The sequence below is a fragment of the Meriones unguiculatus genome, chromosome 4 (assembly GCF_030254825.1).
Source record: "Meriones unguiculatus strain TT.TT164.6M chromosome 4, Bangor_MerUng_6.1, whole genome shotgun sequence".
NCBI lineage: Eukaryota > Metazoa > Chordata > Mammalia > Rodentia > Muridae > Meriones > Meriones unguiculatus.
Genome location: NC_083352.1, coordinates 27157976 through 27183702, shown reverse-complemented (window position 1 = coordinate 27183702; position 25727 = coordinate 27157976). Strand labels below are relative to the sequence as shown.

At 44.1% G+C, this 25727-nt stretch overlaps 1 protein-coding gene across 2 annotated transcripts in view; it reads right to left on the bottom strand.

The window, feature by feature from the left end:
• Positions 1-8213, bottom strand: part of LOC110540875 (prolow-density lipoprotein receptor-related protein 1-like) — a 49294-nt gene extending 41081 nt beyond the window's left edge. The window contains exons 1-5 of one of the 2 annotated variants that reach the window (XM_021627668.2): positions 7947-8213; positions 5038-5151; positions 2477-2596; positions 1609-1848; positions 679-804 (exon numbers count right to left, since the gene is read on the bottom strand). In XM_021627668.2, the coding sequence (XP_021483343.2) occupies positions 679-804; positions 1609-1848; positions 2477-2596; positions 5038-5151; positions 7947-8025 (679 nt within the window). In that variant the 5' untranslated portion in view covers positions 8026-8213. The remainder of the gene's footprint in view (positions 1-678; positions 805-1608; positions 1849-2476; positions 2597-5037; positions 5152-7946) is intronic. The other variant, XM_060381615.1, reaches the window with a different exon arrangement.
• Between the last annotated feature and the right edge of the window lie 17514 nt (positions 8214-25727).

Here is a 25727-nt window from a genome sequence, read left to right as displayed (position 1 = left end):
AGTGTAGTGTTTAGGTTTTTTTGTGTTTGTTTTTGTTTTTTGTTTTTAGCTAACCAATCTCCTTAAAGCTGCAGATGCCGACTAGCCCTTGAAGTTTTGCAAGTGAGGGGATTTTGCTCCGACTCACGAGACCAAAGCCCAGAGCTGAAATGTAATAAATAAAAATGCATTGTAATTAATATAAGAGGCAAAGGTAGCCTATGTGTGCATTTCATTTCGAGCATTTTCTCGAGGAGTTCGCCCTGATAATAACTGTTAGGGTTGGAATCCGAAATGGCAACCACAGAGTCCCGTGTTTGAACGTGTGCTCCCCAGATAACGGTGCTATTTTAGGAAGCATGGGACCTTCGGACCATGGGAACTAGCTAGCGAAAGTGGGTCACTGGGGACAGGTCTTTTACAGTTATAGCATCAGCCCCATTTCCAACCTGACTTCTCTGCTTCCCGTTCCTCAGAGATGAGAAAAGCAGCAACCGCACATGCCTTCTGCCTGGGACCACAGCACGCCTGAGCCACGGCCTGCCACGGCCAGCCAGAATAAATCCCTCCCCGCTTCATGCTGCTGTGAGGCATTTTGTCACAGCAAAGCGAAAAGCAATCAATACAGTAACTAACGCATTGATGTATTTCATCCCGCTTTCCCAGCTCCCGCCTTATGCTGAGCTGGCGGTTTCTTACCACATGTAATGGGTTCATCAGTGCCATCTGCACAGTCGGCTTCCCCATCACACATCAGAGACTCTGGGATGCAGTTCCCTCCATCACAGCTCACAGCGCCTTCTGGGCAGGAGGCTGTGGAGGAAGCTGATCATTCTTTCTCATTACTACTTTTAGGGGAGGAGTTTCATAAGAGACAATTCTTTCAATATGTTCTGTGGCGTTGTTTCCATAGCCAGTAGCGATTCAAGGTTGGAAAGTAAAGTTTATCATTTAGAACTGGTTATTTTTCCTCCCCCCCACCCCGCCCCAGGGAATTAGGGCTTTAGACTCCATTGCAAAAATAGCAAGACATCTGGGCACTTGATTGAAAGTGTGCTAAACTTGACTGATCTAGCTTTAAATAGTTGGAATTAAAATGGCACTAGAGTCAGCCACTTGACCCAAAATGAGTCTTCCTTTGCTGAGGGTGTAAAAATGTGCAGCCCTAACTCCAGAAAAGACTGAGCAGGGTTTTGGTTCACCAAGAAATCAGAGGCACCACAATCCTGGGGCTGGGGTTTTGTCTGGAAGACAAATGTGGTGCTTGCCACGCCTGCGGGATGGGGCTTGCCCTTTTTGGTGGAAGATTTTCCTCATCACTGTGTGAGAATGGGACTCATCTGCTGTTAGGCTTCCTTCCTAGCCCAGTGTTCAGCCCTTCCATAGACTGTTCTTCTTCTCTGAGAACATTCTGGGCAATGCTTATTCAGCATATACATTACAGGGGTTTTATTTAAGCAGCCCTTGTGTTACCGTGGATAACTACACCTTGGATTTTGCTAGGGAGCACCCTGTTTTTTAGATGAAGGATGCCATCCTCTGCCATGGGGATTAAATGCCACCTGCACAAAGGAGCCTATGCACTCCTACACACTGCCCTTGAGAGGGAAGTAGGGAAGCCAGACTTACCACAGTCCTCCTCGTCCGAGGCGTCACCACACTGATCAATGCCGTCACACCTCCAGCTGTCCATGATACACGCCCTGTTCTGGCACTGCCACTGGCCAGCCAAGCAGTGGCTACGGGGACAACGTGCCTCCATGGACCCATCTTCACAGTCCTGCTGGACACCGCAGCGTTCCTGAGCATCCAGACATGGAGCCTTTCCTGGACACTGGATTTTGTGGTCCCGACATGCTGTCAAGCCCTCTGAAAGGCAGGAGTTGGGTGCGTGGGACAGAACTACTGGAGGGTGATGGGACATGGGTATCTTGGTAAGTACTACGGCTATGTCATAGACTCAATCTATGGAACCACTCAGGTAAGTACTACGGCTATGTCATAGACTCAATCTATGGAACCACTCACTGAGAGATGCTGGTGACATGTCATTAGTCACATGGTTGTGGCTTTCTGCACTGAAGTTTCTCTCCAGAGAAGTTTTCAAAAAGTCAATAAAGTTAATAATGTAAAAAGGAAAAAGTTATAACACCAAAGACAATAATAGCATCTAGCTTAGGGCACACAGCCTAAGGCTACTCCATGGCTTACTTTCAGTTAGCACTGCTGATGGTGACACAAGCTGTGGGTGAGCAGAGAGATGATAGGCTGTGGAAAATAAGTGGTACAAACCCGTGAAATGGCCCAGTAGGCAATGGCCCTTGCCCCTAAGCCTGTGGACATGAGTTCAGTCACTGGGACCCATGTGGTAGGGGAGAACTGACTACCCAAGTTTGCTCTGACCTCTACACGCACGCGATGGTGCACGAAGCCCCCAGACGCACACGTGCCCTCTCATAAATAAATAGGTGTAGTTGGAAGCGTCAGCTGCACCTACCACAGTTCACTTCGTCGGAGCCGTCTAAGCAGTCCCTGGAGCCATCACAATGCCAGCGGGCGGGAATACACTTCCCGTCATCGCACAGCCAGGCCTGCAGGTGTCCCAGGCACGCTTCCTCTGAAGGCCAGGGTGGGATTCGAGAGCAGGCGTGGAAGAAGATGAGTCTGTCAGAGCACGTCAGTTTGCTGGGTTTCATGCCATGCGTTTTAAATAATTACTTCTCTGTTCGACATTAGTCCCAACCCGGAACTTGCCGGACCCCTCCACACTCCTGGCAATGACCCTACGACATTACTTACTTCTTCCGTTATCGTGACAAACTACTTAAAGGAAACATCTTGAGAGAAGAAGAACAATTTATTTTGATTTACTGTTTAATAAAGGACACAGTCCATCACAGAGAAACATCATGGTGGCCTGAGTGGGAGGCTACGGTGCATCCTCGGGAAGGAATCAGGAGAGATGTGTGCTCACGCCTCCTCTCTCTTCCCCTTTCCCACTTCTTATTTAGCCTGGAGGCATGGGTATGTGCCACATACACTCAGGGTGAAACGGTAAGTGTGTCCTCAGTTAAACCCTGGAAACACCATTGCAGACATGCCCAGAAATGCACTTTCCAGATAATTCTAGATCCTGTTAGGCTTGTACCTTAACAGGAACAATGACCCAACATCCCTCAAGGCTTGCTCTCCCCACCATCTTTTAGCAGGCTGCTGTCTAGCAAAACTTTGGACAGCAGGGACACTTTACACATGCTCTGTCTGAAGTTCATGCACGACTAACGAACACTCGAAAGGTGGGATGCGCATGATAGTAGACCTGAGGTCTATTCACATTTAACCACTCAGATACATTTTGGCTCTATTGGTGGCTGGAGGCCAGGGTGGTCCACCACTTTGAACTTCTTTGATGTTTGAGACCATATTACAGATCTACAGCGACCTGGGAGCAAATAGATTTTGCTTCAATCTACCTTCACAGAGCCCTATCTGAGCAAAGAGACTGGGAGAGCTAGGGTAGCATGTATGAAGGCCACACAACAAAACAAGCATGAAAGCGTGAGCGCACATGTGCTTCTGTTTGCTCATCTGTTTCTTTGTTTTTGCTTATTGTCTGATTCTGAGGATTTAACCCAGGGCTTTGCACATGTTAAGCACACCTTCTCCCCTGGAGCTGCACCTTGAGTCCCCAAACATGTTTGATATCAGGTTATTTCATGTAAAGTTAGAAAGAGCAAGTGAGCATCCAGGAAGAAGCAAGTGAGACAGAGGAAGAAGAGCCATACTCACAAATACTTCAGTTTTTTCTCTTTCCGTGAGGACCTTATTCTTCTCATGTCACAAGGATAGGACTCATCGCTTAAGAAGCTTTCTGCCTGTATCACTGGTCAGGTGACCCACCTGAGGCTTTGGATGCTCTAGGCACTGACAGCTGGGGCTTTATAGCAGCAAACTACTTCCCAACAGTGAACTTGGCTTCTAACAGTTTTGTACTCTTCTGTGGTCAGTTGACATACAAAAGAGCTTGTGTGTACTGTGATGGGTAAGGCTTCACACGGAGCCTCTGGATTAGTCTAGTTAAACTAATATGCTTACCAATGCTCAGACCTAACCTTAAGGTGAAAACTTTGCTTTTACAGTGGCGCCACCAATACTTGAAGATGCATGGAGCCTGCGGCCACTCAGAACACTCTTCATGTTTGAGTATCCCCTCGAGGGGCAAAAACCATAAGGGTGGGCACTGTCAACCAAAAACACATCAAATATCCTGTGTCCAAAATGTTGGGGACTTTCAGAACTATTGCAGACTAAAGATTTTTTTTTTAACTTTGCATATAGGTATACACACAAACACACTAAGACATCAGTTCTCAACCTGTAAGCTGCAACCCCTTTAGGGGTCCAACTACCCTTTCACAGGGTTCATTGAAGACCACCAGAAAGCACAAATATTTATATTATGATTCACAAAAGCAGCAAAATTACAGTTATGAAGTAGTAGCAAAAATCATTTTCTGGTTGGGGGCCACCACAACGTGAGGAACTGTATTAAAGAGTTACAGCATGAAGACAGTTGAGAACCACTGCACGAAAAGCTATCACCAGGATGGGACCCAAATCTATTATTCTGACCCAAGATTATTCTGAATTTTTACAGCCTTGGGGATCAGCCTAGGGTCTTGCACATGCTATCCACTGCCGCCGCCACCCCCCCTCCCTTTTTTGCACAGGGTCTTGATAGTTTTTCCAGGCTGGTCTTGAACTCAGGCTATAGCTAGGCTGCCCTTGGGCTCATGGTCTGCCTGCCTCAGCCCCGCAAGTAGCTTGTGTTTCAAATATACTCTCCACACACAACCTGAAGGTAACTTTAATGTGACATTTTCAGTTAACCTGTCCTCTGGCTGAGACCCATCACATAAAGCCAGGTAGGCAATGTCCCTCTGTGGTATCATGTGTGTCCTGACATGTTTTGGATTTTAGAGATTTCCAGATTAGGAGCGTTCAGCCTGGACGTGGAAACTGAGGCCAGCGCGTGACAGCCTCTTGTGAAGTACTTACCACACTGCTCGTCGGTTCCATCTGGGCACTCTTGCTCCCCGTTGCAGAGCCAGGCCACGGGAATACACTTGTCGCCACAAGCCGCTTGCTGCGTCCGGTTACAGCCCATTTCATCTGCATTCAACAACCAACAAGCAGATTCATGAGGATTCCTGGATTACACAGCACAAGACAATACTTCATGATAAGGGGCCATTGAGTATCATGTTGAAAGACAGGCTTCCCTGGTGGAAAAAAGTCAGTTCCTCTCAACCTGTGTGGGTGCACCAGAAAATTTCTTGGCCTGTATGCCTGTTCTTTGTTAAATGGAGGGAGACTCACACCTGTGCACCGGGGGACATGGGTGGGGTACTTCCAGCTCTAGCCTGGCCACAAAGCCATGGAACGGGAGCAGGAGCAAGTTGGAGGTCTAAGCTCTAAATATTTCCCTTTAATTGTAGACATGGCCAGACCCATGTTTAATGAGAATTGAGTTTAGGGTCAAACACAACATCCTTTTGAAAATGCTTCTTTAACAGCTGCGCTAGAAACATTTGGAAGCTTTTGGTCATTTTCGAAAGACTGAATTCGTATTGTCTAGTTTAAGTCATGAACATCTATTTACTTATCTGGGAAGACCCAACAAGTTCTACTCCCATGAGTAGCCAAGCGATGGAAGCGCACATGAAAGTGGATGCGCAGACTGCTCCTCTCAGGGAGCTGTATCCCAGTCTTGCTTCCCTTCTTCTAAGATGGTGTTAGCAGTTTAGTTGATTTTAAAGAAAATGCAACTTGCAGAAAAGCACTAAAAATAGAACCCCCAGGAGTACTGTTTATTATCAGATTAGCCGCCACCTTTGGCATCTTCTCGGATTCCGTCAAGGCTATCGTATGCAACCTGAATAGAGCTGTTGAGACCATTCGGTGTCTGGTAACTGCTACTATGGGAACAGGCACGATCGACAGACCACCTGGGTTTCAGCATTTTGGTTGGACTACTTACTGACTGACTGTTAGGTGCCAAGCTGTCCAAATAACCAGAAAGGAGCTATTTGGGGGGGCGGGGGTTCTGATGGTTGAATAAAAGCCAGCATTCTTCAGGAACTTGTAGAAATGATTCCGATCTGCCAAAAGGAGTCATTTCCCTTACCTCTGGCAGAAGGGACATACGACTCCACGGACATGTGCCTGTGACTGCATAGCAAAGCCCAGGCTAGGCCCCTTCAATTCCTATTCACAAGTACCTGTGATAGATACATTTCACCCCCTCCCACACACACACACACATACACACACCAGTCTTCCTGGCTGGTGACTTCTCTGTCCCTAGCTGCTCACCCTCTGTAACTGGCTATTTCTCCGCTATCCCAGCATTTGCTCTCCTTTATCTTCTTACACTCTCTCACTATGGTCTGTTCTCTATCTCTTGCTATGTTGCTAACACCACTATCCTCTTCCTCTCTCCCATTTCCCTAGCCCTGGCCATGTCCAGTCCGCTGGCCATGTCCAGGCACCTTCTTTCTCTCTCTGCTCTGGACTCTTCCAGATGCCTCTGGCTGTTTTCTCTCTCTAATCACATCTACAATAAAAACCCTATCCACATCATGGACTGGTCCTGCCAGCAGTTTCTTCAATGCACCCTCTTGTACACTGATTATGTAGCCTAAGTTTTCTTGCGTGTTCAATGAGGCCAGGCAATAAGTGATCCTAGGAAGGAAATTGAAGGCTTAAGTGAGCACATAGCTCCTTGACACTAAATTAGTGCTCATAAACTGGTAACCCCTTTGCTGATTCTTGCAGCAGATCCTTCCAGAAGGATCTCTCAGGGTTTTTGTGAGCTCTCAAAAACTCAGACCATTAGGTGGGCCACAACTGAAGAGACTAATCTCAGAGATTATCTGGGAACCAAAAATGCATAAAAATTCTAGACATTACTTGCAGATTGGTTTTCAATACTCAGTAGCTGACAAATGTTGCTCTAAAACACATGTAAAGATACTTTTATACTAAAAGATGTGACTATTTAGCTACAAAAAATAAAGTAACTTTTAAGTCCTTTTTCAGAAGTAGCATGGGAAGACCAGCCACAGCCTGGACTCTGGATCAGGTTAGGTACAAATCCAGAGGGTTAGAGCCTTGGAAAGACCTTTCCAAAGTGCTTGAAGTTGGCTTAACCACAGAAACAAGATGCAAAGAGTAAAACGGCTTCACACTTGTCCTATTCCTGGTTGCCGGGAAGTGCTAACCTTGCTCCCGCTGGTATTTCCCAAATGCTGGGTGCCTACAACCTCTGTGGACTTCAGCAGCGAACAGCTTCGCCCACTGAGAACTGCACAGCCACCCTGGGACACATCCTCCTCCCTCCCTCAGATCACGACATCATTGGATCTATCTATGAGAGTGGCCACAACAGGTGCTGCAGAAAGCGTTCCCATCCGTTCTTTCCCAGGGGAAGTTTTTGGAGAGTGGTGCCTCTTGGTGCTTATCTTTGCCCAACCCCCACCCCGCCCCTACCCCCATGGCTACTGGTGGGAAACCAGTAGCTAGAAAGAGAATCCCACCAGGTCTGGACTTCAAGGAAGGAAGCATCCAAGAAACAAGATCTAGGCACCAGGGGGTGGAAAGAGCTCCCTTTTCACTCCATGTGAGAAAATCTTTGTCCTTGATCTTACCCTTCCTCCTACCCGCAAGTTTGCAAAGAGCCTGGCAGGTCCTGGACCATTCAGGGCTGTCCTTACAGGATGCGCAGCCTCACCCTTCTCCACCCTACTTGCCACTCAGCAAAGGCTTCTGAAGTTCTCCATCCCGTCCCTGCAGCACGCTGCTAGCACGCTCCTGCTACCCCGCACCCCACATCTTGCACCCTGCAAAACCCGAGCTGCTGCGGACTCTTCCGAGGGCGCCCCTGCCTGCCCGCGAGCTCCACTCACCTGCCCCAGAGCGCCCGACACTGCCCAGAGATACCAGCGCCAAAGAGAAAAGGAGCAGCAGGAGCATCCGGAACCGCATGCCTGGGAGGGACAGGCGGTGGGATCTCGCTCTTGCCGGGCTCCTGAGTGAGGAAAGCCCGGGAGGGAGGAGCGAGAGGCAAGGGGGCGCGGGATGTAGGCAGGCGCCAGTTCCCACGCCTCCCTGCAGGCTGCACAATGGGAGCCTAGAGTATTCTGGTGCGAATCCTCGGCTCCTGCGCGCTGTCGCTATCCGGGCAAGAGCTGCCTCTGTCCAGGAAGGTCCCCTCGCCTGGTGGCTTAGAACTTTATGCCGCCGATCCTCAGTGGGACTGAAAACACAGCGCTGGGCTCACTGGCAGCTAGCTCGTAGGGACAGGGCAAAGGTCTGGGTCTCTCTCTCTCTCTCTCTCTCTCTCTCTCTCTCTCTCTCTCTCTCTCTCTCTCTCTCTCGTTAGTTAATCCTGCCTGGTCACTCTCCCTTTCCTGGCCCAGCCCTCCTCTCTGTGTGCCTAGGCAGAATTAGTCCTTTCTAATGCAATGAAGGCTCTAGAGACATCATCATTTATTCACCGCTAAAGTCCAGAAGAACACTCTTGGTTCAGTCCATATGACTAATTGGGCAAGATGAATGTGGTCAGAGTTAAGCAGAAACCCAAGAGAGTTGGAAGTACTTAGCTAGCGGCCATCTTACTCACACACTGCTGTTGAGGACAGAGATCACGCAGCCAGTAAAGGTAAGACTCACAGGTACCTCCCACCTTGAACCTCCCACCTCGGTTTCCTTAGTTAAGTCAACATTCTTTCTCCCCAGCAAGCGTGGCGAGGTGAATACTGGCTTCTTGGAAAGAACATAGTGGATTAGAATTTATTATGCTAAACAGGCAAGGAGCATTTATAGTCTTTGGGAATGAGAGACAGCAATAAAGCACTAGAAAGAAAATAGAAGCAGGAAAATGAATCGCAAAGCGCCTCCTCAGATCGTATTTGCAGCGCCGTAGTCCTACAGCTTCGCTTTAACTCGTACCTCCTCTTCATGTTAGCTGTGGCCCCATCACACTGAACTGGAGGCACCACACTGCCATATGCTCGGACGTTTTCTTTGAATGTGTTGTATGCTCTGATTGCATAAGCCAACTTTTTTTTTTTTTTTCTGAAAAAATGCCTGGTTTAAAACAAAAATCTCCTAAGATATTATATTGGTTTCTTTCTGAACTGTCTGTGTTCTGAAAAAAAGATTGCTTTAATAAATCCGGTGACAAAAAGAGCCAACAGAGTTGAGGGAATATAGACTTGCTTTCCCACAAGGCTACTGCGGTAAGGATCAGAAATGAAGTCAGATGATATGTTGTCTTAGCCAGTTTGGTCTGCTACAAAAGTTGGCTTATGGGATCAGAGCTTAGGCAACAGACATTTATTTTCTTATAGTTCTAAAGGCTGGAAGCCCAAGATGAAAAGGGCTGGCGGATTCAGGGTTTGCTGAGGGCCCATTTCCTACTCTGCAGATGTCTTCTCCCCCTCCAAATCCTCACATGGAAAAGAACTAAAGGGCACTAACTCCACGATGGGGGCCCAATCCTCGTTACCTAGTTACCTCACAAAGTCTCCAGCTCCTAACACTATCGCATCATGTGTTAGAATTTCACCATGTGAACTCCAGGTAACACAAACATGCAGTCCATAACATAGATGCATTTGAACAGCAGCTTTATTGCTTTTTTTATAAATAGCATTGGCTCTTAAAAGCTCTTAGCAGCTGAGAAACTACAGACATAGGTGATATAAATAAAGAACTTAAATGACATTTATATTTATTTGTAAATCATTTTATTCTGGGACCTCATTCTCTTTAGTCATATGTGTTGCCCTTTTTTTTCTGCCCTCCCCACCCATGACATTTCACCTCTTATTATGAGTCTGTGGTTGGCAGACTATTTTCTACCCTATAAAAATAGCCTACATCTTCATGCCCAGACCACACGATGGCTTACATAGCTAAAGCACTTTCCACGTGTGCTTAAGTTAAGGATCCTAAAATGGCAGATTACCCGGGACTGATCCAATAAAATCACAAGAATCCTTGTGAGAATGGGTAGGTAGTAGGGTGGGGACCAGGGAGGGAGCAGTCTGACGGATACCCAGGTTAGAATGATGAACCAGCTGGCTGGGTGTCATGAGGCCATAAATGTGGGGAGCTCCTGGGTACTCAAAGTGTCAAAAATGGATTCTTCCTAGTGGCTTCCAGAAGGAATGTGACCCTGACAGCACCTTACTAGCATAGTACCCGCTTGAGACCAGCAATTCGCATGATTTGTGAGATAACACACCTGAATGTTCTTTACTGTTCCATTCATAGGAGTCTGTATCAGCACTGGCAAACTAAAGTGGATCCCCAGAGAGCTCACTCCTGATTTTAATGCCACCATTCCTCCACTGCATCTATCACTGGCTGTCCTGCTTGTCTGTTCTCCAACCAAAAGAACCGACGTGAGTGATGCTTTTTGGGCTCCGGGATCAGGAAGTGCAGGCACTTAGGGACCATAGAGAGAAAGCATTTTCAGAATGTTTTCCCTGACTTTTCCTGGCTCCAAACCCTCACAGCCCTTTCTTTCAAAACACACAAGCATGTCCTCCAAGCCTCACCTCCTCCACGGAGGAGACCTTCTCAGCAGGTGGCACCCGCATGGCACAGCTCTGCGCTTAACTAGATGTGTTTTGAGAAAGTTTAACTTAATCTGGTTTCGTACCTGAATCTAAAGATAATTATTACATTTGTTTCCTTTATCCTTGTGGAGAGGGGTAGGGCATGCATGTATGTGAAGGTCAAAAGACCTCGTGCAGGAGTTGGTTCTCTCCTTCCGCCCTGTAGGATCTGGAGACTGAACCCAAGCAGCCAGTCTTGGCAGCAGGTGCCTTTACCTGCTGAGCCATCTCTCCGACCTTTAACTGACCGTTTCAGTTCAGAAACTATGTTGAACTGTATTTCTTGGTTTTGTTTGTCTGTTTGGTTGGTTGGCTGGCTTAGTTTGCTTTTTAATGTTCTCTTTTCTTGGTGTTTTAATTCGGACCTTCTAGCATCGATCTGAGGAATGTCAGCCTGCCTTAAATTCACTTGCATTCGTTACTTCTGCCTCACTGTGATCAGCCTTGACAGAAACAACTTCATGGAAGGAAGATTTATTTTAGCTCACAGGTTCAGAGGCTTTCAGCCTATCATGATGGCAATGGCACAGGACTATGAAGCGGGGGCTACTGAAAATATGGCAGACCAGAAGGCAGAAAGAGCAGTGAGAGCAGGGCCTGAAAGACCCATCCTGATTGACCTATGCCTGCCAATTAGGCCACAGTCCAGAGATGCTCCACAGCCTCCCAAAGCACCATCACTAACTGGGAACAAATGTTCAAAACGGTGCATGTGGGGAACACTCCATTTCAGACTCTAACGTCACAGACCATCATTGATTATAGTATTGATTAATACCCCAAGCACCATTCTAGGCCCTGGGGTTGTACAGATAAGTGGCACAGAGACAACATATCTATCTGTAGAGCTTTCATTCTAGTAAATGTGGATGGCAAGAGGGGGTAGAGGAAAAGGCAGAAAGTAAATGAAATCAATTAGCACATGTCATAGTTTATTACAAAGTGACAACAGTTACAGAGAAAATGAAGTGAGTGGGAGGAATATAGAGTGCTGGTGAAGGTAGAGGGAAGTGTTTCAGTACTCAAGAACATTGCCATGAGACACTCATGGAGAAGGTGTCACATGGAAAACTTCTCCTTGGGAGAATCCAGGGCTGAAGGACATCCATCACACACCACAAGAATACTGGATGGAAAACTGGAAGCATTGGGCAGTTCCCAGCAATGACCACCGAGGAAACAATTAGCCTACCACTCCCCAAGAGGGAACTTTTGAATTGTATCCCAGAAGGAGACCACACAGATCCTGCAACCTTGTTAAGTGCATAGCTGCGAGAGTTCAGGGAGGCTGAGAAGGCAAGAATTTCAGGGCAGCTTTCAAAATGAAGGCATCCTTACAATCAAAGACAGTTGTAGAAACCTGTACACGGCACCCTTTGTGGTGACGCTGAACCAGTTTGTGCATACATAGTGTAGAACTCCATGAAATCAGGCAAGGACAGGAGCAAGAAGAGAAAGAAAACATTTCAGGGGCCGAAGAGATAGGTCGATGGTTGAGAGTGCTTACTGCTCTTGCAAAGTACCTGGGTTATGTCCAGGGGATATTGTGATATCGTGCCTTCTTTTGAACCACAAGGTCTCCTGAACATACAGGGTGTACTTATATCCATGCAGTCTGTCTGTCTCCTCTCTCTCATCTTACTGTAAGCAACTCCAAAATTTTCTACAGTAAATTGAGTCTTCTACAGAAAGAGTGAAAATACTTCAACAAACATAAAAGCATTTGGTAGAGACTTCAGAAGTCCAAGACTTAAAAGTAAGGCAATAAATATTCCTAACTGGGCACGGGAGTACACAACTTTAATCCCAGCATGCGGGAAGCTCATGGAGCAGACTTCTGTGAGTAAAGGAAGGCCTGTCTGGCCTACACAGTGAGTTCCTGGCCATCCAAGGACACATAGCAGGAAGAAAGAAAGAAAGAAAGAAAGAAAGAAAGAAAGAAAGAAAGAAAGAAAGAAAGAAAGAAAGAAAAGAGCGAGCACAGACCCCCAAAACCTCCCAGAATAAATGATCCTTTATTGTCTGTGTCCAATCTGTGGGGAAGGATAAATATCATCAATGTGGCCCAATCCAAAATCATAAACCTACTAAATGCATTACAGAATTGAAGGTTTATGTGATTTGCAAATAGCCTATTGCGAAGTTCTCCAGTATGAATTTTGTAGGTGACAACATCATGGCACAATGTCATAAGGTTGGAAAAATCTATGACCTTCCCCAAAGGACCTTAAGACAAGTTCAACAGGTTAAAAGTAACTCCCAAGTGACTTAGTCTAAGAGTTTTCTTTAAAGGAATATAATACAGTGAGAGGTCCAAACGATGCAAATTATCAGATATCTAATATCTGCTAAAAATCAGTATCTACAAAAGAAGTAGGAGGAAGATTCATAATAAAAGCAAAAAGCATTTGATAGAAATGACAGACGTGACAGAATTGAGAGGTAAGAAATTCTAAAATATAAGGACATTCTGTATGCTTAAGAAGTAGAAGATCGCAAAGCAAAGAGTGAAGAATCAAGTGGGATATGTGGATACGGAAAAATATATATGTGTGTGTATATGTACATAGAGAGTGAGAAAGATAATTGAAGAAATAATAGCTACAAAAATATCTAGATCTCAGTTCCTAAGTTTTGGGTCTTAACCTCCAACGGAGTCATGTAATGTTGGGGTCCATGAAAACACTGGCTACTGTAAAAGGATTCTGAATGCTCAATGATCAAAGCTTAATTTAAACTCAGATATGTTATATACACAAGATGTTTCTGGCAGTCCTTGTACATTGTACAACTTCACTTCAACCTTGCTTCTGAACATATACTATACATTTTGCATCACAGAGGATATCAAGACACATAACACTAACAAATATTGCCCCAAACACCTCAGCTCAGAGTTCAGACAATCGTATGTTTTTCTGTAGAACTTAGATGGTTTAATTATTAAAACAAAACCTTTTATATTTTCTTACCTTCATGCCTCAGTGTGTAAATATCAAATCATTATAGCTTTGACTACATGATGCTAGAACATTTGGGTTTTTGGGGTGTTTTTTTTTTACATTTTTTTCTTTATTAATTACACTTTATTCACTTTGTATCCCCCCTGTGTTTCCCTCCCTCCTCCCATCCCAATCCTCCCCTTCCTCCACCCTCTGCATGCATGCCCCTCCCCAAGTCCACTGATAGGGGAGGTCTTCTTTTCCTTCCTTCTGATCCTAGTCAATTAGGTCTCATCAGGAGTGGATGCGTTGTCTTCTTCTGTGGCCTGGTGATGATGCTTCCCCCTCAGGGGAAGGTAATTAAAGAGCAGGCCAATCAGTTCATGTCAGAGACAGTCCCTGTTCCTATTACAATGGAACCCACTTGGATACTGAACTGCCATGGGCTACATCTGTGCAGGGATCTTAGATTAACTCCATGCATAGTCCTTGGTTGGAATAGCAGTCTCAGGAAAGACCCCTGTGTTCAGATTTTTTGGTTCTGTTGCTCTACTTGTGGAGTTCCTGTCCTCTCCAGGTATTTCTATCTCCCCCTTCTTTCATAAGATTCCCTGCACTCTGCCCAAAGGTTGCCCATAAGTCTCAGCATCTGCATTGATAATCTGTAGGGCAGAGCTTTTCAGAGGTCCTCTGTGTCAGGCTCCTGACTTGTTCCCTCTTTTCTCCTTCTTCTGATGTCCAGCCTCTTTGCCTTTCTGTATAGAAATTGAGCATTTTAGCAAGAGTCCTCCCTCTTGATTAGTTTCTTTAGGTGTACAGATTTTAGGTTTATCCTATATTATATGTCTATATGAGGAACATTTGGTGTTAAAAGTTGATTTGAGTTGTTAGAAAATCATTCAATAAAGTTTGGCTTGGGACTAGGACAGAATTCCTAACAACCCCTGGAATGGCCCTGAGAAGACTTCAACCATCATGCTATACATTTATGTGATGTGCTCTTGTCAGTATTGATGATTATGAACTTAAAATATCAGTCAACTCTAAAAAATGTTGATAATGTCCCATCTCCTGTAGTGTCAAAAATTCAGCTAAGACCTCATTTTTATAGAAAAATAAACAAATATATCTCAATACATGAATTTGCTTTCTTCTTTACTTTCACATAGAGTAAAATTATATGTATATCAGAGTTATTTTAAGATAATTTTTGTTATTATTATTATCAATAGTTGATATGATGTATATATTTTTATATACTTATTTATCCATGGCTACCTTAAAATTTTTTGGTCAAAATGGAGTTCTGAGTAGAAAAACTTTAAAAGAGCCTGTTATGGATTAGATATTTTACTCACAGATCCAGGGAACACAATAACTCAAGCAGAGTATATACAAAATGTTTGTACAAATATTCTCCACAAACAAGTAAGTAAAAGCCAATGGTGGAGGGTGAGAGTTGGCCCAGCAATTGAGAGTACTCAGTGCTCTTACAGAGGACCCAAGTTCAGCTCTCAGCAACACATAAGGATCATCTGTAACTCTAGCTCCAAGGACTCTGATACCTTCTGGCCTTTTCAGGCACTCACATGCACCCATGTGCATGTGCTCACACACATGTGTGTACACAGACACACAGACACACACGGAGACACACGCAGAGACACACAGAAATAAAAAAATAAATCTCTTCTGCAAAACAAAAACTGAACAGCTGGTGTTGAAGAGAAATAATTAAAAGGACACAAAGCAAAACGATAGATATGAAGTGAAACAGAGGCAAGAACAGGAGAAACTCTACAAGCCAGGAAACTGCAATGCAGGATCTTTAAAATGCTAACAGCTAAAAAAAAAAAAAAAAAAAGAAAAGGAAAAAAATGAGGAGCAAATGTCAATCTAAAATTACATATAAAGAAAAAACTGAGTAGAAAAAATAGAGTGAAGGTAAGTGTAAAATTTATCAGGCGAGTGGAGGCTGAGTGATGCTGTCAACTGCAGACCTACATTATTTTAAAGAAGTATTAAAGGATGGGTTTGGGGAGATGGCTCAGTGGTTAAGCACACTGGCTGCTCTTCCAGAGAGCCTGGTTCAGTTCCTAGCACTTACACAGCAGCTCACACTTGTCTGGGAGATCTCATGCCTTCCCTTGGCTGCCTAAGCACCAGGCCCACACGGTACACATACATACATGCAGGCAAAACTTTTATACATATAAAGCAGAAGTCAATAAAATCATTTTTAAAAAGAAAGAAATGTTTAAGAAATCTTTTCCAGTCAAAGACAAAACAAAAAAATAAATCAGAATTAAGAAAAATAACAACTGAAAAAAAAAAAAGCTTGAATCTATGTAAGGCAAAAAGACAAGAGAAATGGTAAACATCTCATTTTGTATTTTCTCTGAAAAGTAGCTATTTAAAGCAGAAATAATCATGGCAAATTTTAGTATGCATGACATACACAGGAGAAAACTGTGTGACGGCAGTGACTCAAAGGCCAGGAAGAGGAATCCGTATGCAGGGTGACAGCGAGGAGGTGACTGGAGGTGACTGTGATGTAAGTTGAAGCTACAGTGTGATCATCTTAAAATGACTATCATAAGCTCAGTCACTGGAAATGCAAAACAAAGTGGTCAATGAGCCATCAGAGATAGAGTGTGATCAAAGGGGGAAGTGTCAGCAAAGAGAAACGCAGGAGAAAAACAGGGGGCCGAGAAAGAAGCACGGGACAGATGGTACAAATATACAACAAACACTGCCTGGGAGGTGGCGATGCATAGATTTCAATCAATAAGCACACAGGATGTAAATGTTCTACACTCTGCAATTAAAGCAAGCGGGGAACTGAGCCATGAAGATATTTAAAGAAAAGAACACTGAAGGCAGAGAATGCAAGGAGCATGCGGGAGCAACAAAGCTGAGCAACAAGACCATGCAGATACAGAGAGAGTGAGGGTCAAGGGGAGGAAGTGAAGCCAGAGGTGGGGAGAGGGCTGCATCTTAGCCAGCCATCTATTGGTGTGATAAAGACCATGCCCGAAAGGAGCTTGGAGAAGAAAAGGTTTAATTCAGCTAATGGTATATAGTCCATCATCGGGGAAGTAGGGGCAGGAACCTGGAGGCAGAAACTGAAACCAGCCATGGAGGGATGCTGCTTACTGGCTTGCTCGCCATGTCTTGCTCGCCATGTCTTGCTCATCCTTCTTCCTTATACAACCCAGGATGATCTGCCAGGGGTGCACCACTTACATTGGTTCTTGCCCTCCCACACCAGCTATTAACCCAGAAAATGCCCCACAGAGTTGCCTACGGGCCAATCTGCCGGAGGCATTTTCTCAACTGAAGTTTCTTCTTCCCAAACGACCCTGACTTGTGTCAAACTGGCAAAACTCTAACCAGCCCAGGCATTGACAGGCACGGCAAAGACTTCTTTCACTCAGTGTTCGGTAAGTGACTGGGAATGTGCCACCCAGTAAGTCAGCCCTAACCACACGTACTCAGTGTCCACACTGATGGGCAGTTGATGGCTTCCTGCTGGCTTCAAAGAGCTCAGAGAAGGTGGGGAAGGAATGTCTCCACTACCGCAGACAGTCACACTGAATTTCCTCTGAAGGGTTTCGAGATCAATGGAAAGTTGTGATTGTTAATGATCACGTTGGCTTTTGTGTTGAAGACTGCAGGGGGCGAGGATGAAAGGAGCAACAGCACATTTACAGCTCTAATGTGTAGCCTAGAAATAAAGAGGAACATTCTTTAAACGCCAAGATAAATAGTGATGTAGAGGAAAAGAATATCTTGGCATTAAAGGTAAATACTGAGCCAGGTGGTGATGGTGGTACACGCCTTTGATCCCAGCACTTGGAGGCGGAGGCAAGTGGATCTCTGAGTTAGAGGACAGCCTGGGCTACAGAGTTAGTTCTAGGACACCTAGGACACCAGCTACACAGAGAAACCCTGTCTCGACAAACAAGCAAAAAAGTAAATTCTGCTTTAAACTTTAAATGTTATGTGACATCAAAGCAAGGGACATGAGCCTTTTCAGCTCAAGTATTTAGAAAGCAGTGTATGACACACTGCTTCTCCTCCTCCCCCCTCTCTTCCTCTTTTTCTCCTTCTCTTTACTTATCTGCATTTTGCTTTAATGCTGGTGACATGTTTTGTATTTATGTTATTGATTAATTTCAAGTTCATGTATTTATAGGGAGATTAAAAATTAATTCTACTTTTTTTCAACTTTGGGGGGAGAACTTCACACATGAACATTGCATCTCTACCACTCCTCCACCTCCTCCCCAACTTCCTGCCATGCTCCCTTCCAAATTCACAATCTTCTCTTTGATTATTGTTGTATACACACATTTATATGTGCAGGTGTGTGTATATGTGTGCATGTACATATATATAGGTATATATAACCTATTGAGTCCTTAGTGAAGGTGTAAGACCACACCCCAACTGAACCACTGTCTGTAGCAAAAGCTGTTGTCATCCTGTCCTGCCTCCTTATGCATTTCCACTTCTGCCCACACTTTCAACTGCTGACTTCCATTTTCTACGTGCATTTTCTGGTCTACTGTACCTTCTCAGGTGAGATGCTGGTACTAAGCCTCCCCAGAAGCAGCCTTCAGCCAGTGACTGACGAAAACTGGTTGCTGAGTACCCCCAATTCCCACACTGTGTAGTAGAATGACTATGGAGTATACTCTCTCCTAATCCCACAGCTCACCACAGTAGCAGCTAGACAACATTTGGACTCATTTGCTTTCCCGTCACATTTTCTCACTCGCCCCCACCCCATCTTTCTGGCAACCATGTTCCAAAATAAGCCACTTCCACTAAAACCTTCACTTCGGAGTCTCCTTCAGGGAGACTAAGAGTAAGAAACTGTCCGCCCTCTTAACATTCTTACTGCATCGTGAGTACTTTCTTGAGGGGGAAATTTATTCAGCACACAGAGGTGGTTTTTGAGAAGTCAATCTAAAGCCCATTGGACCAACATATTCAATACAATGCAAGCTCTATGTAAATTGATTTTGCTGTTGGTAAGTATGTTTGTTCACAAGAAAAAGTATAATCTGAGCACAGTTCGGTGGAATTTCAAAGTTTGGAAATGTGACTTAAAGCTGCGCCTTCACACATGACATGAGGGACTGACCAATGGGTTACTGTCTTAGCTGGGGTTTCTGAAGCTGTGACAAAGTCCATGACCAGCAACAACCTGGAGAGAAAAGGGTTTATTTGGCTTACATTTGCATATCACAGTCCATCATCAAAGGAAGTCAGAGCAGGAACTCAAGGCAGGAACCCAGAGGCAAGAACTGAAGCAGAGGCCATGGAGGAGTGCATTTTAATGGCTCCCTCCTTATGGCTTGCTCACTCTGCTTTTTTAAACCCCTCAAAACCACCAGCCAAGGCGTGGAACTTTCTACAGTGACCTGAGTGTGCCTATATCAAACATTAATTTAAAAAATAAACAAAAAGCCTACAGGACAAGTTGGTGGGAGCATTAACTCTTTGGAGGTCCTTCTTCCCAAAAGAAACTAGCCTGTGTCAAGTTGACAAGACACAGGCCAGGACGGGTACTAATTTATACAACTAGAAAACTGAGGAATTGGTATGAGACAAATGTATCCAGGAATCTGGCAAAGACAGCCCAAGGGACTAATTCCTGTGAAGAGAGCACAGAGGAGCCTGCAGTCTCTAGACTTTCTATCCGGAGTTACTTAACAATGCTGGAAGCAGATGGGGACACAGAGATGAAGAGACAGCCTGGATCAGCCAGAACTTGAAGAGTAGACGGCTGGAGAGCAGGAAGCCACCCAGAAAATGGTTGTCAAAATTTATCTATGGGCTCACTGCAGTCCCCAGGTGGGATTCTGTGGAGCCAGACAAAATACAACTATTAACAAAGCCATAAACTAGACAGTCCCTGGCGTTGGCAATTGCTTGTCTTCATCTCCAACTCCACTCGATTCTGGATCATCTTCGGAGTTGAAGGATCACTTCTGGGTGTGTCTGTGAGAACATTTCCAGGAGAAACTGACTGAATGGGGAAAGACTCACCCTGAGGGTGTGTGGCACCATCCCAGGATGGGGGGAGGGAGAATCCCAGCAGCGTTGGCTCCCTTCTTTCTGTTTCCTGGCCTGCTATGGCTTGAAGGACCCCCACTGCACTACGTCCTTCTTGCCATCATGGGATGGACCATTCCAAAGCACGGACCACAGTAAACATTTCCTCCATTAAGCTGTTTCTGTCAGGGAAAAGTCACTAATTCAACAGAGTTCAAAGATGTTTGAGTTCCCGAGAAGTTATTGAATACCCAGGTTACTACTGTCCCTAAAGCAAAGGCTTGAAAATTATTAAAGATCTCACCTCGCTAAGAAACTTTATCAAATTTTGACTATGTCTATCAATATTTTCCATATCATAAGTTAAAATTGTAGTTGATGAAATGATAAGCCTGTCGCATATTAATATAACATTTTATAAGAAATTGCCATTTTCCTGAAATAAACCAAGGAGTACAGCCATGCTGTTTTACATTTGTCAAAACTCTCTTCACTGCCCTTCACAGAAGACAGCTGAATTCTCATATGGGCTTCTTAGCTCAGTCTGTTAGGAAATGGTATTTTGGTTTTAGTCTATGAATAAAATCTGGTCAGACACAAATAGGTGGTTGGCCATGGGAGGGAAAATTGTACTTCCTTTCCAGAAATCGTAGACTCTGCCTCTGTAATAGCGATGGTTAATTTATGTCCACACAGAAGAATCTGTTGAAGTTCCAACTCCTGGTATTTCCAAACACATCTTATTTGACAATACAGTTATCCAAGATTTAACCAATTCAGATGAGGTGACTGAAGTTGTGCCCAAATTCTATAGGATTTGGAGGATTTGGATATAAGTACATGGCGGGGGGGGAACATATGAAGAAACATGGGGAGAATGCCATGGAAAGATGAGCAGAGATAGGGACTGTGATGTCACCAACCAAGGACCACCCACAGTGGAAGGACAGGTGGGATCTATCCCCTAGAAAGTCAAAGAACATGGTCCCGCTGACACCTCCGTTTCCAGCTCCTGCCTCCAGAACTGTGAGGAAAGACAGTTCTGTTCCTTGGGGAAATCAGTATAGACAAGTAAGGCCAAAATTTAAAAGTGATGATTTCCTAAGCATTGGCTGTCATGTGGAATCAGACTGCTGGCATTCCACACTGTCTCACTAGCATGGCTTCATAGTCTTCTGCTTTGCATCACTTTGCATAGATCTTTCATCTATTCATGGCTTTGACTTTGTGATATGGTCACTTTGGCTGTACTGGTTCATTAGGATATGAAGGCATTACACATAGTGACAACTTTTTAAAAATGTGTGTGTGGGTGTGTGGGTGTGTATGAGTGTGTATGTGTGCATACCTGCCACAGTCATACAAGTACTCAAGGAGGCCAGAAGAGGGTGCTGGATCCCCTGGAGCTGGAATTACAGAAGATTGTGAGCGACCCACAATGGGTACTAGGCACCAAACTCTGGTTCATGTAAGAGCATCAAATGCTCTTAACTTCTGAGCCATCTTTCCAGCCCTGTTTACACCTTTCTTTGTTTTGTTTTTTGGGTTTGTTTTGTTCTGTTCTGTTTTTTTGGTTTTTTTTTTTTTTTTTTTTTTTTTTGAGAAAGGTTTCCTCTGTGTAGCCTTGGCTGTCCTGGACTCGCTTCGTAGATCAGGCTGGCCTCGAACTCACAGCAATCTGCCTGCCTCTGCCTCCCCGAGTGCTTTGATCGCAGGTGTGAGCCACCACACCCCGATGTTCATGCCTTTCTAATAAAATATTTTAAAATTGCATTTGTTAATATCTCTAACAATACCATCAGGGAAGTGGCAGCTGATAGGAAAACATCAAGCTCATGATATCGATACACGTTTTGGAAATTTTGATTTTACCTTTGAAGCTCTAAACTTCAGCACTGGCAACAATATACTGTGATTTTTTTTTTTCCCTTGAAGTGACACCGAGTATCACACACGTTTGAGAAACATGTCTTCCCATGCCTTTGAGTAGTCACAAAGGTCTATCAGTCATTGTTCAGGTAAAGCTCAGAGTTCTCTGTAAAGAGCAGTGAGGAATGTTGCCTATCTAGCCTTGATGAACATGGACTAAGAAGACTGTACACAGTTTGGAGGGTTAATAAATTGATGCAGGCATTGTGGGAAGCAGTAGCAAAGCTCTTCAAAAGACTAAATATAGAACTCGCTGTATGATCCAGCAAGCCTACTTCTGGGTGTACATCCAAAGAAATTGAAATCAACATCTCAAAGAGATATCCATTTCTATTGCAGCAGTAGCCAGAGGAGAGAAGATAAGAAGACAGCCTCAGCCCCCATCAGTGGGTAAAATGGCAAAGAAAATGTGAAGGACATAGACACAATGGAGTATTATTCAGCCTCACAGCAGAGGCTCCGCTGATGTGAGTGAACCCAGACAATATTATACTAAGTAGAATAAGCCAGGTAGACAAGGACAAATGCTACATGATCTCAAAGAGTTCAATTTGCACAAACAGACAGCAAGAAGGCTCTAATGGGAGCTGGGGACAAATCTCCTGGGGCAGGGAGATTTGTGTCAGTGGTTATAAAATTTTAGTTATAAGATGAATATGTTCAGGAAAACTAATATAGCACATCATGTCTACAGTGTGTGTTGATGTCTTGCATTCTTGACATTTGGGAAGAGTAGGTATTCAGTATTCATATCATAGGAAAAACGGTGAGGTGAGGGGGGCGGAAACCAAAAAGTTTGGTTGTGGTAATCACCTCATTGCACACATATTACTAAAATACCATTTAAACATTATAATTGACGGTCTCAAAATCTATAAATTAAAATTATGAGATCTTACCAGAATTGAAAGGAATACATGCTCAAGAGAGGTGGTCACAGGAAGATCGGAAGTTCAAAGTCAGCCTCACCTACACAGTGGGTTCAAGGATGGCCTGGGGTACATTAGACCTAGCTCCCAAAGCAATAATTATATATATATATATATATATATATATACACATATGTATACTTCTTTTCAGACATAAAAGACTTAAGCAAAATGCTTAAAAACATGTAAAGCATAAATGTTTAAAATATTTTTAAATTATCTGGACAGCAACATACTAAAAATGTTGAAAAACTTTACTGGCATGTTGCTGGTGACCAAGCGTATTAGTTGCTATTGCTGTGGTAGAGTCCCCTGACAAAGCGCTTTAAGGGACAAGGGGTTTATCTCAGCTCCCAGCTTGAGGGTACAGCGGGTCCTGGTGCAAGAGCCTGAGGCTGCATTCCACTGCATTCCAGTCAGGAAGCTGAGCACAATGAACTCTCACCGGGCTTTCTTTCTTTCATTCTGTCCACAACCCATGTTTTGGGTGTTTCTCCTATCTCAATGAACCTGATTCTCTATCACTTTTTACTTTTGGCAAGGGTCTCACTCAACCTGGAGTTCAACAATTTGGCGAGGTTGAGTGATCTGGTGAGCTTCAAGTCTCAGGAGTCCCCAGGGCTGGGGTTACAGACCTCGGCCAGCAGAGCTAGCTTCTGTTCCTATGTGGGTGCCAGCATTCTCCAGACAGCTCTTCATGCTCACACAGCAGGTACTCGTCAAGAGAACACCTGCCTGACTTCCCAGGTTTTAAGAGAACAATCTTATCCTAACTACCTCTGAGCTCCAGCATCTAACATATTACACATGTGTTCATGTGTGTGCACTTGTGTGGGCGATGTGTATGTGTGTGGAGGCCAGAGGTTGATGTCTCATGTCTTCCTCTATCCCTCTCCATCTCATGCTTTGAGACAGTCTCCCGCTGAACCTGGAGCTCCCTTGGCTGGACTGGCCAGCCGGCAAGCCCCAGACATCTCCCCCCGCACCTACATACACACACGGTCTTTGCTTCTCTGTCACTTAGACTACACATGTACCAAGTGTTTTTTTTTTTTTTTAACTGGGGATCTGAACTCATGTCTTCATGTTTTTGTTGCAAGCACTTGACTGACTGAGCCATCTCTTCAGCACTAGCATATTTTAATAGTACATGATAGGGGGAAAAAACAAAATAGTTGCATTAGCAGACCTGCTGTTCTCTAATAGACTGCTAAGGCCAGCTTCCTTCCTCAAGAGTACATGTGCTCCTAGCTGTGGAAATGCCTGATTGACGTTTGGTGTGGCACAACATGGCACATCTTGGGTTTTTTCCTCCCATCCAAAGCTAGCCAGGCCTGACCGTGCTTAGCTTCTGAGACGGGGTGACATCATATGTCTTCAGGATGATACTGGCACATCTTGCGGTTTCCCATTGAAGCTTTCTGAAATAGTGTCATGAAATGAATGGATTCCTACTGAACTTGAACTATGTGTAAAATCAAAATCTAGATTTCTATTGGGTAATTTTTTTGTGCATGAGTAAGATTCTTCCTGGAAAATTTTCTTGCAGAGTTTTCCAATGTTTGTACAGGTTCTAGTGGAAGATTTGGCATTTATGATTATAGCCTTTAGAGTTAAGATCTGTTTATGCAAAAGATTAATACATTTTCATAATAAAAGTTTGTACCTCCACAAAATTCAATATTTGGTTGAAAGTGAACCAACATCTTAGTAATTAGTGTCTTGCAAAGAGATATGCAATACATATTAAGCTGAACTGCTGTTAAACATTCTACTTTGGGGCCTACAGAGATGGTTCAGCAGTTAAGAGTGCTTACTGCTCTTCCAAAGGATCCAAGTTCAGTTCCCAGCACCTCTGTCAGACGGCTCACCCCCTCTTGAACTCTAGCTCCAGGTAATCAGACTCCTTCTTTTGGCCTCCTTGGCCACACATGTGACATACATACATGCACACACAGAGATAAAATTAGATCTTTTAAGGGGTTTTTCACCTTAGTTCTCCTTTTCAAATTTTAGTCCATTGGCCTTTAATCAGCTTTAGGAAGAGCTATTATCAAATATAAATGGTGCCTTTTTATTTACCTCTGTTATTAAAGGCATCATTATCATCAAGAATAATAAAAATTAAAGCCTACTCAGACCTAGCCAATTTAAACTAAAGAATACTAAAATAATTGGTTCCACTCCCTGGACCCTAGGAATTTTTGTAATTTTACATAACACCAAGCAATGTTGATCCAAAAGGATTTAAGGTTTGCATGCCCGTGATGGTTAATTATGTGTCAACTTGACTGGGCAACAGGACGCACAGATGCTAATTGGGGATATTTCTGTCAGAATATTTCCAGAAAAGGTTAGTATTTCAGTACTGAGACCAGGGAAAGAAAATAGCCTCATGAGCACAGATGGCTGCATCAAATTATAGAAGGACTGGACATGCCACTGGCCGAGCCAAGGCAGTCCTCTGCTCAAACATCAGCCTCTCCTGCCCTCAGAGTGGTGATCCTAGCTCCTGGGGCCTTGCCTTCAGTGAGGGGGCTTACACCATAGCCCTCCGGTTCCTGGGCCTTGGCACCTGGCCAGAACTTCTGTCATTGATGGGCCTGGTTATATCACCATCTTCCTTCCATCCTGCAGATAACAGATTGTGTGATAGCTCAGCCTCCACCATTATGTGAGTCAATCACTCACACTTTGTCTGTCTGTCATCTATCCATACAGATATCTATATCTGCCTATTATCTACTATCTCCGTATCTATCATTCATCTGTATATGTGTTTACTGTGTAGGTAGCTATTTATCTATCAATCATTTGTCTTTATACCTATCATTATTTATCATCTATCTATCTGTCTGTCTGTCTGTCTACCTATCTATCTATATACCTACCTATCTATCTATATTCCTATCTACATATCAGTCCTGATCATTTTGTTTGTCTGAAGAACTGTGACTAACACCATTTCCCACTTTCCACGGTGGGAAACAGACCAGCAAAGCAAGGATTGCAGAACAGTATGACAAATGTGAAACTGCAGGGTGTGTCATGGATACAAAGCACAAGGAGACAAGGATTGGAGAGGGAGAGGCACAGTTTGAGAAAGCTCCAAGGAGTACATTATTCTGAGCTAATATTGGATAGATAAGTTATCCATATAAAGAACATTACAGTTGATAAGAATAGAAAATGTG